Raw genomic sequence first — 15638 nt, forward strand, 5'->3', positions numbered from 1 at the left:
CAATGATGTGATTTCTAAATCGGTGGAAGGTGTACTTTTGAAAATGAAGTTGTTGTAAAGAAATGTTTAAGATGTATTTCAGCTCTTGCGGAACATTATGCTGGCAACATGTTATTACCCAAAGAGATGAATGGAATTCATGTGGATATATTCTGGTGAATAACTGAGTGGAAATAAGAACAAAAAAAATGTCAAGCTTTGGAAGGTACTGAAATATAACATATTTATTAGAAATCACCTAATAAAATTGACATAGGAAAATGCCAAGCTTTGGAATGGAATTCATGTGGATATGTTCTTGGTGTTGTTGTGTTTGTATATTTTATTATTGTTGTTATAAGAAAATGGCATGTTGTTCTATTTTCTTTGTACATTGTGGTCAATCGGCTGCGGTTTCATATATGTGTCATTTAATTGCCTTTAGTTATGGCAATTCTTAATCTCTTGCCTTTAGTTAACATTCTATATGTGTCATAAGCCATTCATATAAATTCCTTCAAAAAAAAAAAGTCATTCATATAAATGACAATAGCTCGAAGATTTTTACCCAAACTCCACCACTACTAGAAAAAAGACTTCTGGAGAAGGGATTTCACTACTGATATCTGAATACCAGTAGTGAAACACAATTGACCAAAGAATTCCACTACGGATATTTGAATACCAATAGTGAAAAGTGTTAAATCTAAGAAGAATCTAATGGCTAATTCATATTGTTGATGAGCTGGCTTGGTGTGCAAGCTACCAAAAGAAAGTGTAACTAATTGCTTCTAAAGCAAGTTAGTTAGTTTGTTAGTGAAGTTTGTTAGTGAAGCTTGTTAGAGTCAGTTAGATTTTGTTCTACCTAGGTTGTTAGAGTTTGTTAGGAGGTTATTAGTTGGTTAGGGCCTAAGAGAATCACCAAGCTTATGGTGATCTAGTATAAAAAGAGCTTGGCTCATATTAGTGTGTGTAACTAACTAATTTTCCCCCAAGTGGATGAATAAAATCTGAGCTATTTTCCCCTATAATCATCTTCTTCTTCAATTACACAAATGCTTTTCATTCTTTCCATTAAAACGCCATTGTTGCAGCAAGAACAGTAGATCCTGCATCTGTGCTCATTGGCGAGGCCAAGTGACAGTGCAGCGCGCGTGTGTGTTTCTTGCCTGCTTGCCAAGCCTGTGTGCAGGCCAAAGTGAATTGTATCAAGCCTAAGCTGCGCCAACATCTGGCATCAAGAGCCTGGTTCGTGCTTTAACCATGGCAACCTTTAACAATGGTCAATTCCCTGCGAATCTACCAATTTTGGATGGAAAGAATTATGATAATTGGAGCAAACAGATGAAAGTTTTGTTCAATTATCAAGATGTGATGGAACAAGTGATTAGTGGTGTTGAACCACTCTCAGAAGGTACAACAGAGGTTCAAAGAACACAACACAAAGAATTGAAGAAGAAAGACTACAAGGCATTGTTCATAATTCATCAAAGTGTAAGTCCTGATATCTTTGAAAAGGTTGGAGACTGTGAATCAGCTAAGCAAGCTTGGGATATCTTGGCTACAGCTTATGCTGGAGATCAGAAGGTGAAGAAAGTGAAGTTACAAACCCTAAGAAGCAAGTTTGCACATCTACAAATGGAAGAGAAAGAAACTGTAAGTGAATTCTTCACTAAAATTGCAAAATTAGTTAATGAAATGAAAGCTTGTGGAGAAATTGTGTCTGGTACAATGAGAGTAGAAAAGATATTGAGATCTTTAACTCCTAAGTTTGACTATGTGGTAGCTGCTATAGAAGAATCTAAGGATCTTGACAGTATCAAGGTTGAGGAACTGCAAGGTTCTTTAGAAGCACATGAACAAAGGATGAATCAGAGAAATTCTGATAAATCAAATGGTGAGATAGCATTACAAGTTCAGCAGGGTAATAAGAATAAGAAAGGAAAGGGAAAATGGCAAGGCAATAAGGGAAAAGATAGTTATCAGAATGGAAATGGAAAAGAGAATCAAGATACCAAAGGAGGTGGAAATCAGAAGAAACAGTTCAATGGTGGTAGAGGTGGTTACAATGGAGGTGGAAGAGGTGGAAGAGGTGGCAGAGGTGGAAGAGGAAAATTTGACAAGAAACACATCCAATGCTATAATTGTCAAAATTATGGTCACTTTGCAGATGAATGTAGATTCAGAGAGGAATCAAGTGATGCTGAAGCCAAAATGGCTAGAAATGATGATGATGATGAAGGCTCAGTGATGCTTCTTGTAACTACAAAAGATGAAAGTGATCTTCAAGAGAAATTGTATCTTGATACTGGATGTACAACACACATGATAGGGAGGAAAGACAGGTTCACAAGCCTAAAGGCTACTCAGAATCACAATGTGAAGTTTGCAGACAATAGCAGTCTTGCAGTACAAGCTATTGGTGATGTAACAATCAAAAGAAAGGATGGCAAGTGTTCAGTAATTTCTGGTGTATTGTACATACCAGGTATGAAATGTAATCTACTCAGTATAGGCCAATTGCTAGAGAAAGATTATAGAATTGTAATGGAGAATAGGTTGCTGAAAGTGTACAACACTAAAGGTAACTTGATGTTGAAAACTGAAATGTCAAAGAATAGGACATTCAAGATTGGGCTCAATGTTCTGAATCACAAGTGCTTGATGACTGCATCAAGCAGAGAAGAATGGAGATGGCACTATAGAATGGGGCACTTGAATTTCAAGGACCTCAGCTTGCTGCAAAAATCAAAGATGGTGACAGGCTTGCCAAGCCTGCAAATTCCTGAAGAGATTTGTGAAGAGTGTGTACAGTCAAAGCAGCACAGAGGGAGTTTCAGCAAACATGCAGCAAGTAGAACTAATAGTGTACTTGAAGTGGTGTATTCAGATGTATGTGGTCCAATGCAAGTGAATTCAAATGGAGGTAACAGGTACTTTGTAAGTTTCATAGATGACTTTAGCAGAAAACTATGGACTTACTTGATAAGTAAGAAAAGTGATGTGTTTGAAATTTTTAAGAAATTTAAAGCTACAGTTGAGAGACAAAGTGGTAAGTGACTCAAAACCCTAAGAACAGATGGGGGTGGAGAGTATGTATCACATGAATTTGCAAAATTCTGTGACAATGAAGGCATTGTGCATGACATAGTCCCACCATATACTCCACAGCAAAATGGGACTGCTGAAAGGAAGAATAGAACAATAATGGATATGGTGAGGTGTATGCTGAAGGGGAAGCATTTACCTAAGGAGTTATGGGGTGAAGCAGTGTCTACTGCTACTTACACATTGAACAGATGCCCTACAAAGAGATTGAAGGGTATCACACCAGAAGAATGTTGGTCAGGACACAAGCCAAATGTGAATCATATGAGAGTGTTTGGTTCACTAGCTTTTAGACACACACCAGATCAATTGAGAAAGAAGCTGGATGATAAGTCAACAATGATGATATTGGTTGGTTATCACTCAACTGGAGGTTACAAACTCTATGATCCAATCAACAACAATGTGGTGATCAGTAGAGATGTAATAATTGATGAACTCAAGGAATGGGACTGGAACACTAATGACAGAAAGAAGTCAACTAGTGTGATGATTGAAGAAGTTAGTGAAGAACAAGTAAATCAGCCAGTGCCTGAGGTGAGAAGATCAAATAGGCCTAGAGTTCTACCAGCAAGATTACAAGAGTGTGAAATGAACTCAGATGGTCAAGTGAACAATGATGGTGAGTTGATCCATTTAGCATTCATGGCTGAATCTGAACCAATTGATGTGCATAGTGCTCTACAAAGTGAAAAGTGGAGATGTGCTATGAAAGAAGAATTGGATTCAATTGAAAGCAATCAAACATGGGAGCTGGTGGATCTTCCACAGAGAAAGAAGGCAATAGATGTGAAGTGGGTTTACAAGCTGAAAGTGAACTCAAAAGGTGAAGTAACCAGATATAAAGCAAGACTAGTGGCAAAGGGATTTCTTCAGAAAGAAGGTATTGACTATGATGAAGTGTTTGCACCTGTTACTAGAATGGAAACAATTAGGTTAGTAACTGTTATTGCTAACCTAAATGATTGGCCAATGTATCAAATGGATGTGAAGTCAGCATTTCTGAATGGTCCTATAGAAGAGGAAGTGTATGTTGCCCAGCCACCTGGTTATGAAGTGAAAGGTCAAGTGCTTAAGGTGTACAAGCTTAAGAAAACACTCTATGGTCTGAAACAAGCTCCAAGAGCTTGGAACAAAAGGATTGACAAGTTCTTAAATGAAATAGGGTTTAAGAAATGTGTCACAGAACATGGAGTGTATGTCAAGAAAGATGCTGCAAAAGGAGTTATTATAATTTGTCTATATGGAGATGATTTTCTTATCACAGGAAGCAATGAATCTTATATTAGTGAGTTCAAGGGTGACTTGAAGGAAGAGTTTGAAATGACAGATTTAGGCCTCATGACATATTTTCTAGGCATTGAGTTTCTGAGGAATGAGCAAGGAATCTTAATGCACCAGACTAGATATGCATCAGAGATTTTGAAGAAGTTTGAGATGGACAAATGCAATGTTGCATTGTCACCTGCTGAGCCAAGATCACAGCTAACAAAGTGTGCAGAAGAAGAGGATGTAGACCCTACATTCTATAGAAAGCTGATTGGTTCTCTGAGATATTTGTGCAATACAAGGCCTGACTTGGCTTACAATGTAGGGATTGCTAGCAGGTTCATGGAAAGACCTAAAAGTTCACACTTGATTGCAGTGAAAAGGATACTTAGATATGTGAAAGGGACTATAAACTATGGTATTATGTTCCCTGCAAGTGACAGAGACAAAGAATGCAAGCTAGTGGGCTATACAGATTCAAATTGGTGTGGTGATCATGAAGATAGAAAATCAACTGCTGGTTATATGTTTTTCTATGGTGGATCACCAATATCATGGTGTTAAAAGAAGGAACCTGTAGTGGCCCTTTCCTCCTGTGAAGCAGAGTATATAGCAGCATCACTAAGCACCTGTCAAGCCATTTGGTTGAAAAACCTAATTGAAGAAATCAGTCAAGACAAGTGTGAAACAGTTACTTTGAAGATTGATAATGTGTCAGCTATCAATCTTGCAAAGAACCCTATTGCTCATGGAAGAAGCAAGCATATAGAGCTGAGGTTCCATTACTTAAGAGAGCAGGTAAGCAATGGCAACTTGGCTCTAATGTATTGCAGAAGTGATGAGCAAGTTGCAGACTTGTTAACCAAGGCTGTAACAGTACAAGTGTTTGAGAAATTAAGAAGTGAAATGGGAATTGAGACAGTGGACAACATGAATTAAGGGGAAGTGTTAAATCTAAGAAGAATCTAATGGCTAATTCATATTGTTGATGAGCTGGCTTGGTGTGCAAGCTACCAAAAGAAAGTGTAACTAATTGCTTCTAAAGCAAGTTAGTTAGTTTGTTAGTGAAGCTTGTTAGAGTCAGTTAGATTTTGTTCTACCTAGGTTGTTAGAGTTTGTTAGGAGGTTATTAGTTGGTTAGGGCCTAAGAGAATCACCAAGCTTGTGGTGATCTAGTATAAAAAGAGCTTGGCTCATATTAGTGTGTGTAACTAACTAATTTTCCCCCAAATGGATGAATAAAATCTGAGCTATTTTCCCCTATAATCATCTTCTTCTTCAATTACACAAATGCTTTTCATTCTTTCCATTAAAACGCCATTGTTGCAGCAAGAACAGTAGATCCTGCATCTGTGCTCATTGGCGAGGCCAAGTGACAGTGCAGCGGGCGCGTGTGTTTCTTGCCTGCTTGCCAAGCCTGTGTGCAGGCCAAAGTGAATTGTATCAAGCCTAAGCTGCGCCAACAAAAAGTTCATAGACAAGGGATTTCACTACTGGTTTTCTTAAATCAGTGGTGAAAAGTAGACACGGTGGCAGTATTGTAATTACGTTGAAATTTGTTTTAATTGGATTTCACTACTGATTTGGTTTTCCACGGTAGTTAAATCCCTTAACTTAGAATGTATACACGCAGTGTTCATTTGTTCATTCAATTCATTCCCAAAATGTATTGTCTTCTTCATTCGTGAAATTCTAAAGGAGAAGAACTCTCGTCTTAGACGCGCAGAGCTCTCGTCTTCTTCATTCCCACAAATCCCAAATCCCTAAATCGTTAAATCCCTAAATCCCTAAATCGTTAGTTGCTATGATTATTAAATCTCAAATCCCTAATTCTCTTTGAAATCCCTAAATCCCAAATCCCTAAATCGTTTTCATTCTTCTTCACAGCAAACACATAAAATTCTTCATTCTTCTCTTTGAAACCCAAATCCCTAAATCGTCTTCTTCTTCGCTTTGAAACCCCAAACCGTGTTCTTCATTCTTCGTGTTCTGGAAGCGTGTTCTTCATTCGTCGTGTTCTCAGGTATTAATCTTCGTTCTTCTGTAGATTTCTAGGTAGCTTGGCATGGAAATGTGATTAAAACTGGAAATGTGGTTTTTCCCCTCAATTATATCATCTGCGCTACATGAAAAGTTTTTATCTACTATTGGAAAACAAACATAGGACTCCACATGGTTTCAGAAACATGCTTTGCTTTTTCAGAAATCACATTATTTCAACAACAGCATCAATTATTGAGTTTCGTTTCTGTGTAGAAGATTCATATTTTCAGTTCAAGAGGGACATCTCAGTATTAATAGCTGAGTTTCTTTTCTGTGTAGAAGGTCCTTCATTTTCATTTATGTTCTTCTCTTTTCTTTATTTATTTCAATTCCAAATATTCTTTGAAATATCTCATTGACATTTTGAGAATGTACTCTAGTTTTGTTTCTTACAGAGAATTAGTCATGGCCACTACTTTAGATCAAAATGTAGTACCAAAGTTGAAGGTATATATGCTGTTACTTATTTATTACTATTAACTATATTACTTGATATTATTCTGCCTACTAATCTATGATTTAAAGCAGGGAAAATTTCAAGCAGAAGTAGTTTGTTTCGTTCTTGGACTCGGATCCCTTGTTGCGTGGAATAGTATGATGACAATCGGAGACTACTACTACAAACTGTTTCCTGCAAGTATATGTGAAATCATACTATAATACTAATAGAAATGGCATACATGTTTTTGCTTCTGTATTGTTTATTTTGAAATTGATTTTTATCACATATTAATGAAGATATTGGTCTAACAATAACATGTTTTTCCTATAGACGTACCATCCTTCTCGAGTACTCACCATAATTTATCTACCATTTTCACTTGTGGCAATGGTAATACTGACACACAACGAGTCGAGGATTAACACTAGGATGCGAGTCATAACCGGATACACTATTTTCTTCATCTGCACTTTGTTAGTTCTTGTTGTAAGTACAACTTCTTCAATTCAGTATTTATTTGATTGTTAATTTCATGTAACCATTTTTTCCTGCAACATTTAACATAATGTTTTGTGTGACAGTTAGATCTAGCAATATCGGGGAAAGGAGGAATTGTACATTATATTGGCTTATGTGCTCTTTCTGCTAGTTTTGGTGTTGCAGATGCTCTTGTTCAAGGTGGCATGGGTGGAGACATGTCCTTTATGTGTCCTGAGTTCATTCAGGTTGTTCCTACTCAAAATATCTATATTTCTACAATCTTAATATAATAGTATTATAGAATTAATCATACTATTTTAATGTTTATTGTGCAGTCCTACTTTGCTGGTTTAGCGGCCTCGGGAGTTCTAACATCTGGTTTGAGATTTCTCACCAAAGTGGCATTTGAGAAATCGGATAATGGACTTCGAAAAGGGGCTTGTATGTTACTCCTTTTCACTAGTGGAAATATAAATCAAAATCAGTTTTAATCACACACGACTACGGATAAATGGAATTCCCCGTAGTGGAATCCCCATTTCTTAATTAAAAAACTGGAAAACCAAACATACCACTACTGATATTAAGTTTAACCGACGTGAAAACCTCATATTGTACTACGGGGAATTGGAAAAACCGACGTGGAATCCCCATGATTTAAATTAAAAAATTGGAAACATACCACTACTGGTATTCAGTTTAACCGACGTGAAAACCCCATATTTCACTACAGGGAATTGGAAAAACCGACGTGGCATCTCCATGATTTTAAATAAAAGTTAATGCAAAAATCAGGATACCACGTCAGGTATTAAACGACCCGACGTGGAATCCCCAGACTTACAACGACGATGGTGTTTACGACGGGTCACCAACCGACGTGGAAAGTCAATTTCGCCAGTAGTTAAAACCTCTTTCTGTACTAGTGCACTATCAAGACCAATGTTTAATTTTACCACCGAATCGGTTTCATTTGATTTGTTTCATGATTTTAAGTTTTGCGTTATAATCAAGTTTTATCTTGAATTTTATTTATTTTGTAATATTATACTTATATTGAATATTAACATTCAATATTTGATGTAGAGTAATAAGTCGGAGTAGCAAACAAGTTCTCCAATAGTCAAGTTTTTGGCCAATGTAAGACCTTTATAAACAACATAAAGTTTTGCAAGCATCATGTCAGACGACTCACGAATGAAGTCAGAAAAGTCTGGTAAAATCTAAATTGTATCTGATAAGACCCTCATAACTAGCTCTAATCGAGGAACCTAAACAACTACCGTCAACGTTGAGGATCACACAAGATAAGTTTTCATTGTTCCATTTGATGAACCTGTAGCAACGTGATTAGAGGAGAAAAAAGATGTGAAAATCTCGACCAAGCTCTGGATGTTGAAGGATAGCTGATTTAAGGACAAGATTCATTGTTTAAATAAATTAAATTATGATATCTCCATATACACCAAACGCCAGCCGATAAGGAATTAGTTTGGGGACCCATGGAGCCGACCTTGAGCCAATCATGTGCGTCAATTAAAGAGAAGAAAGTTCAATCATTGAATTCAATGTGGTGCCAAAGGTTTCTTGAGAATGTATAGTCCATGAACACAATGAAGGAAAGTCATTTCCTGGAGGCCACATCGAGTAAAAATAGAGGAAGTGTCCAACTTCCGATGATTGAGTAAGGATAAAGCAGGAACCGAATTATGACAGGTTAACCGTAAGAAAAAGATGATCTTCGCATGTAACTATTTTACTTTAAATAAAATGCAGAAAGTCAAAAATTTAGAAATAAAAAGATGATCTTCGAATGTAACTACTCTACTTTATTTTATGTGCGCAACAAATTTGAATTGTGTTAAATTGTTTTTGTAATAAAAATAAATTTAAATGTATATTGGTCTTCATATTTTTATAAAAGTAAAATTTAAATCCCTTATTAAAAAAATGATTTTTTGGGCTTATTTTTTTCTTCCAAAATTTTAGTCATTATTTAATTATTGGCATTTTAATTTTTGAAGTAGCAAAATTTGTTACACAGATTTTTATAGACAAAAAATTTGGTGTGACTTATTAAACATATTAGTGTAATTTATAATTTTATAGACACAGATTTTTATAGACAAAAAATTTGGTGTGACTTATTAAACTTATGAAATTAAAAATATTAAAATCTTAATTTTTATAGTCACCTTTTAACCCATGCTTGACACGGGTCCGGATACTAGTTGAACAAAACACTAGCCATCTACCATGCATGATTCTTTTCGGCGGGATTCTAGGGTGGGAGACCATAACAGGTCTCTCACCAATGCACCACATATTGTATCCATTGGATTCAATGTGATACTCCCTCCGTCCCAAAATATAAGGGAAAATTGGTCAATCAAAGTTGATGTATTTAGTCCAAATTCTTAACTAAATACATCAACTTTCTTTGACCAATTTTCCCTTATATTTTGGGACGGAGGGAGTACATGATATTATGGTGTACTGTCAGTATTATATAATTTTTTTTCTTTCTATTTTTTCATTTTTTTGTATAGCAATATTTTTTTAGGTCGAAATTGGGCCTTCATATATAGTCCAATAGGTCGTCTAACGGGAACAAAAAGTTATCCATTAAGCAGGAAAAATCCTATTTTAAATATAAAAAAAATGATGCCCTAAATTTAGCTTGATAAATTGGACCTAAAACCGTCCATACCTGCTCGATGCTCACCCCTAATTATCCTTTAATTCCTTCAATTATCTATGGTAACTCCCACCTATAAAATCATAGAATTCTTTTTACTCTAAAATTCAATTTGAGTCTCAAGTTATTGCTCTAGTTATTATTACTTAATATTTAAAGTGGAATATTATACCGACTGTGTTTATTTAAAGAGCATGTGTATTAGTTTTGGTTTCACAAAATGTGGTCAAAGTAGGTTGGCTTTTGGATTAGTTCTTTATTGGCTTATTTCCACCTTGTTGCGTTGTTCCTTTTGGCAGGTTTTGCATTGTTTAAGTGCCTTCTTGGAGTTAGCTAGCTTTTTCTAGGAAGGCACCCACCATCTGACTGCGTTGTTTCTTATATTTCTATATTTCTATATTGCCTCTTGTAGTTTCTATATTTCTATATATATTGCCTCTCTGGAATCTTTTAATGTGTAAAATTTGATTTTTTTTTCTTTATAGAGACAAAAGAATTGTTATATATAGCCCACCACAAAATATCTCAAATTTTATTTTGAATTTTTACAAAAAAATGTAAACATCACCAAATATTTTTTATCACAATTTTTTATCATTGTTTTATGTCAACTCATGTGTAGTTCGAAATTATGAAATTTTTTCGCCATCATATTTAGTACATAACATAATGTTAGTATATTGCAAGAGTTTAATTTTTTTTACAAAGGATGAATTTAATATGATTTTTTTAGTTCATTTAAATCATATTGCTAAAAAAATTTTAATTTGTGCAGAAGAGATTATTATAATATTATAAATATGAATGCAAAAACTCATTCAAAAATATTAAGAGTATGCATTAGTTAATTTAAAAATAAGAACAAAAAATTCGGAAATAAAATATTTAGAAGACCAAAATTTATTGAATATTTTTAAGAAATAAAAATAAAATGTAAGATATTATTCAGCGTGTGAGTGCATATAGGACTAGATCATATTCAGCATCTATGCACAAATAGTCAACTATTCCAGAATTGCATTATTTTGGATCTAATAACCCGCTTCATTCTTATCCTCTATCTTCTCACATTAACCTGTTTCAAATTTTCATTTTGCAAAGTTACAAAAAAAATATGGCTGAAGCTGTGATTGAAATTGTTCTTGGGAGTTTAAGTTCACTGGCTCAAAAGGAGATTGGCCTATTTCTTGGTTTTGATCAAGAATTTGAAAAGATTTCCAGCTTGCTCACTACAATCAAGGCTACTCTTGAAGATGCCGAGGAGAAACAATTCACTGATAAAGCTATACAGAATTGGCTGCAAAAGCTGAAAGATGCAGCTCATGTCCTTGATGACATCTTGGACGAGTGTGCCACTAAAGCATTGGAGTTGAAGTACAAAGGATTCAAGCATGGACTCTCTTTCTTATCCTCTTTGAATCCTAAACATGTTGCATTTCGTTACAAAGTTGCTAAGAAAATGAAGAGCATAAGGGAGAGACTCGATCAAATTGCTGAAGAAAGGAGTAAGTTTCACTTGCCAGAGACGGCTAGAGAGAGGAGAACTGGAGTCCCTGACTGGCGACAAACCACCTCTACCATTACTCAACCTCAAGTGTATGGAAGAGATGAAGATGTGGAAAAAATTGCAGACTTTTTAGTTGGTCCTGCTGCTGATTCGGATGGTTTATCAGTCTATCCAATTGTAGGCTTGGGGGGGCTTGGTAAAACAACACTTGCCCAAAGTATCTTCAACCATGACAGGGTGGTTAAACACTTTGAACTAATATCTTGGGTATGTGTTTCAGAAGATTTTAGTTTGAAAAGAATGACAAAATCCATTATTGAATCAATATCTGGACATGCTTGTGAGGATTTGGAACTAGATCCACTACAGAGAAAGCTTCATGACTTGCTTTACAGGAAAAAATATCTGCTTGTTTTAGACGATGTATGGGATGAAGAGCAAGAGAATTGGCAAAAGTTGAAATCTATATTGGCTTGTGGAGGAAAGGGTGCTTCAGTTATAGTCACCACTCGACTTTCAAAGGTTGCAACAATCACGGGAACAATGCCTCCGTATGAACTGTCAATGTTATCTTACAATGATTGTTGGGAGTTGTTTAAACAACGGGCCTTTGGAGCAAACGAGGAAGAACTCACCGAGCTTGTGGTCATAGGGAAGGAGATAGTGCAAAAGTGTGGGGGAGTGCCTCTTGCAACAATAGCACTAGGAAGTCTCTTGCGTTTTAAAAGAGATAAAAAGGAGTGGCTCTATATCAAGGAAAGCAAGTTGTGGAGTTTACAAGGTGAGAACGTTGTCATGCCTGCCTTGAGACTAAGTTACTTGAATTTGCCAATTAAACTCAGACAATGTTTTGCCCTTTGTGCACTATTTCCCAAAGATGATATTATAAACAAGCAATTTGTAATTGAACTTTGGATTGCTAATGGCTTTATTTCATCCAATGAAATGTTGGATGCAGAAGATATAGGCAATGATGTGTGGAATGAATTATACTGGAGATCATTTTTTCAAGATATTGGGAAAGATAAATTTGTTGGCAATGTTGTGAGTTTCAAGATGCATGATCTTGTTCACGATCTTGCTCAATCTGTTACAGAAGATGTCTATTGCATTACAGAGGACAGTGTCGCAACGATGTCTAAAAGAATACGTCATATCTCAATTTATAGAAGCAAGAAATTTGAGGAAGTCATCCAGTTACCAAATACCAAATCTTTGAAGACCTATATATCTCGTGTCTCTATTGATGTTGACAAACTTTCACCTCATTTACTAGAATACTATTCTTTACGCGTGCTTGACTATATGAATAGGGAAAAGTTGTCATCCTCAATTGGCCATTTAAGATATCTAAGGTACTTAAATCTTTCTTTTGGCAACTTCAAAACTCTTCCAGAATCCTTATGTGAATTGTGGAATTTGCAAATTTTGAAGTTAGACCATTGTTCATTCCTACAAAATTTGCCTAATAATTTGACACACTTAGAATCTCTACAACATATATCCTTGAATCATTGCTACTCATTATCAAGCTTACCTTCCAATGTTAGCAAGTTAACTTCCCTAAGGACTTTAACCATGTATATAGTTGGAAAGAAAAGAGGTTCCCTTTTGGCAGAATTGGCGCAGCTAAACCTTAGAGGTAAGCTTCACCTCAAGCACCTTGAGCGAGTGAAAAATGTAACAGATTCTAAAGAAGCCAATATGTCTGGGAAGGACATAAGCCATTTGCGGTTGTCTTGGGGTGCAAATGAAGAATCTGAATTGCAGCAAAATGTCGAGCAGATTGCTGAAATGCTTCAACCTCATGCCCAACAACTTCAATTTCTTGATGTAGAAGGATATAGAGGTGAACATTTTCCACAATGGATGTCTAGTCCTTCTTTAAAAGATTTGGAACTCACGGATTGCAAAAACTGTTTATATCTAAAAGAAGAGTCCTCTAATGGTGGAATTGCAGGTGGATTTATAGCTTTGGAAAATCTATTGTTAAATAAGATGTCAAAATTGATAAGCTTTTCAAGAGATCAAGTTGCAGAAAACATGTTTACATGCCTTTCAAAACTTACAATCATTGGGTGTCCCAATTTGTTAGGTTTGCCTTTTCTTCCAGCTCTCAAGGAGCTAATTGTGAAAGGGAATTGCTGTTGGGAGTTGTTAAGCTCAATCCACAAACTCCATAACCTTGAATATCTCAATCTTGGAGACAATGAAGAGGTATCTTGCTTTCCAGACAATATGCTAAGTAATCTTACTTCTCTTAAAGAACTAGTCATTTGGAATCACTCCAAACTTAAGTTACTCCCAATTGAAACCATTAACCCCTGTGTACTCCGGAGATTGTCAATTAAAATTTGTGAGAACCTGGAGTCATTGAAAGATGAAGCATTGCAAGGGTTGCATTCTCTTAAGCATTTAGAAATCTTGAAATGTCCAAAGTTCAATCTTTCAGCAGGTTTTGGATACTTAACATGTCTTGAGTATTTGGGAATCGAAAATATCTCTGATATGAGTGGTTTTTCAGAGGCTTTAGAACACATGACGGCTTTGCAATCCATATCATTGAGTTCACTTCCAAATCTTACATCCTTACCTGATTGTTTGGGTAACCTTGGCTTGCTTCGTAAATTACGTATTGATGAATGTCCGAACCTAATGTGTCTTCCAACTACCATCCAATGTCTCAGTGGTCTTGAAAGGTTGAATATCCATAATTGCCCAGAGTTAGCAAATAGATGTGAAAAGGAAACAGGGGAGGATTGGCCAAAAATAGCTCATGTTAAGCATCTTTATATAAGCATCTTTACAAAATAAGTAGTTAGTTAGTTAATTCACTTTCTGTTACAAAGTTAGTTAGAGAGAATTTGAATTGGTTATGCATTTTTATATGTTCATCTCTTAGAGACAGAATTTGTATTAATTACTTACCGAATCATTGAATAATGTTGTTTTCATGTTGATTTCTCTCCATGATCCGTGTGAGTTCTTAGTTCATATCAACACATTATAATTTCATTAATAAAAATTATGTAAAAAAAAAAAACATTGAAATATCTTAGCAAATAATGTTTATACATATACATCACAAATATTTCTTGTAATCACAGTTTATATCTAATTAACCCTATACCTCTTTCTCCTTGTTATCACTAAGAATTGAGTTGATTGTATAAGAATCAATTCTAGATGATTCCTGTTTCACCCATTGTACAACCCTCTCTGCTTCAGTACTTACTTTCTTCTCCTCTTCCAATGCTTTCTTCAGCCTCTTTTCTTGTTCTTTGACAGAAAAAGTGCTCATATCAGATAATATTTCATCGTTCGTTTTCCATTCAACATGGTCTGAACTTGAAACTCCTCTGCTTTTGTTATTTCTTGCAACAACACATTTCTTGGTGGAGAAGCAAAAGCAACATGAAGTTGATCCTTGTGAGTACTCTGGTTCCATGTCATATATATACGTGGATTAATATTGGTGCATAAAAGTAAAACTAACAGTTTTTTGAAAACTTACTTATGGATAATTTTGTTGATATTATTTGATCTCTCTGTATGAATGCAACAATATATTTTCTTCTGTAAACATAAAAATATATCCCATCAAATTTCACAATACCAAAAACACAAAAAATCACATCGGAGTACACATTCCACAAAATCAGCACACACAAAACAACCAACTTATAAAGAAATTAAACAACCAACTCCCTGCAAATTTTTTTTTGAGATTACCCCCCTGCAATGTCAAGATTCCTTGCGTTACCCCCCTAGCTCAATAAGTAGACATATGACATGGACGAATCTTGACGTGGCATGACACGTGGAAATTAATTTATTTTTTATTTATTTTTAATTGCCAACTCAGTAATTATTTATTTTTTAATTAAAAAAAATGAAGAAAAAAAAAACTATTTTTTTTAAAGAAACTTTTTTTTTACGAACCTAGGTAAAAGAAAGTTGTAATAAAAAATTGCCAACTCAGTTTTGTTCTTTTTCGTCTTCACAGTTTGGTTCTTCTTCTTCATCGTTTCTTTCTTCGAGTTCGCCGTTTCCTTCTTCTTGGTGTTCGTCGGTTTCATCTTCGTTTTCAATCTGTTCATATTCAGCGATTG

The 15638-nt window shown here is 35.3% G+C and overlaps 2 protein-coding genes across 2 annotated transcripts; both read left to right on the forward strand.

The window, feature by feature from the left end:
• The first annotated feature begins 6804 nt into the window (after nucleotides 1-6804).
• On the forward strand, nucleotides 6805-7812 carry LOC123904265 (equilibrative nucleotide transporter 3-like). Its single transcript, XM_045953950.1, has 5 exons — nucleotides 6805-6846; nucleotides 6928-7032; nucleotides 7172-7331; nucleotides 7427-7566; nucleotides 7657-7812. The coding sequence occupies exons 1-5, from the start codon at nucleotides 6805-6807 to the stop codon at nucleotides 7810-7812; spliced, it is 603 nt and encodes a 200-aa protein (XP_045809906.1).
• A 2621-nt stretch (nucleotides 7813-10433) lies between these two features.
• LOC123907554 (putative disease resistance protein RGA3) lies at nucleotides 10434-14517 on the forward strand. Its single transcript, XM_045957868.1, has one exon. It carries the CDS (start codon nucleotides 11134-11136, stop codon nucleotides 14338-14340), a length of 3207 nt encoding a protein of 1068 aa, XP_045813824.1. The 5' UTR covers nucleotides 10434-11133; the 3' UTR covers nucleotides 14341-14517.
• Nucleotides 14518-15638: the final 1121 nt, after the last annotated feature.

Source organism: Trifolium pratense, linkage group LG2 (assembly GCF_020283565.1).
Source record: "Trifolium pratense cultivar HEN17-A07 linkage group LG2, ARS_RC_1.1, whole genome shotgun sequence".
Classification (NCBI taxonomy): domain Eukaryota; kingdom Viridiplantae; phylum Streptophyta; class Magnoliopsida; order Fabales; family Fabaceae; genus Trifolium; species Trifolium pratense.

Bases quoted from the DNA above. Each gene is read 5' to 3' on its own strand.
- LOC123907554 (XM_045957868.1), top strand. From the start codon at position 11,134: ATGGCTGAAGCTGTGATTGAAATTGTTCTTGGGAGTTTAAGTTCACTG.
- LOC123904265 (XM_045953950.1), top strand. From the start codon at position 6,805: ATGGCCACTACTTTAGATCAAAATGTAGTACCAAAGTTGAAG. The intron at 7,033-7,171 runs GCAAGTATATGT...TTTTTCCTATAG, and splicing joins ACTACTACAAACTGTTTCCT to ACGTACCATCCTTCTCGAGT. The intron at 7,332-7,426 runs GTACAACTTCTT...TGTGACAGTTAG, and splicing joins TTTGTTAGTTCTTGTTGTAA to ATCTAGCAATATCGGGGAAA.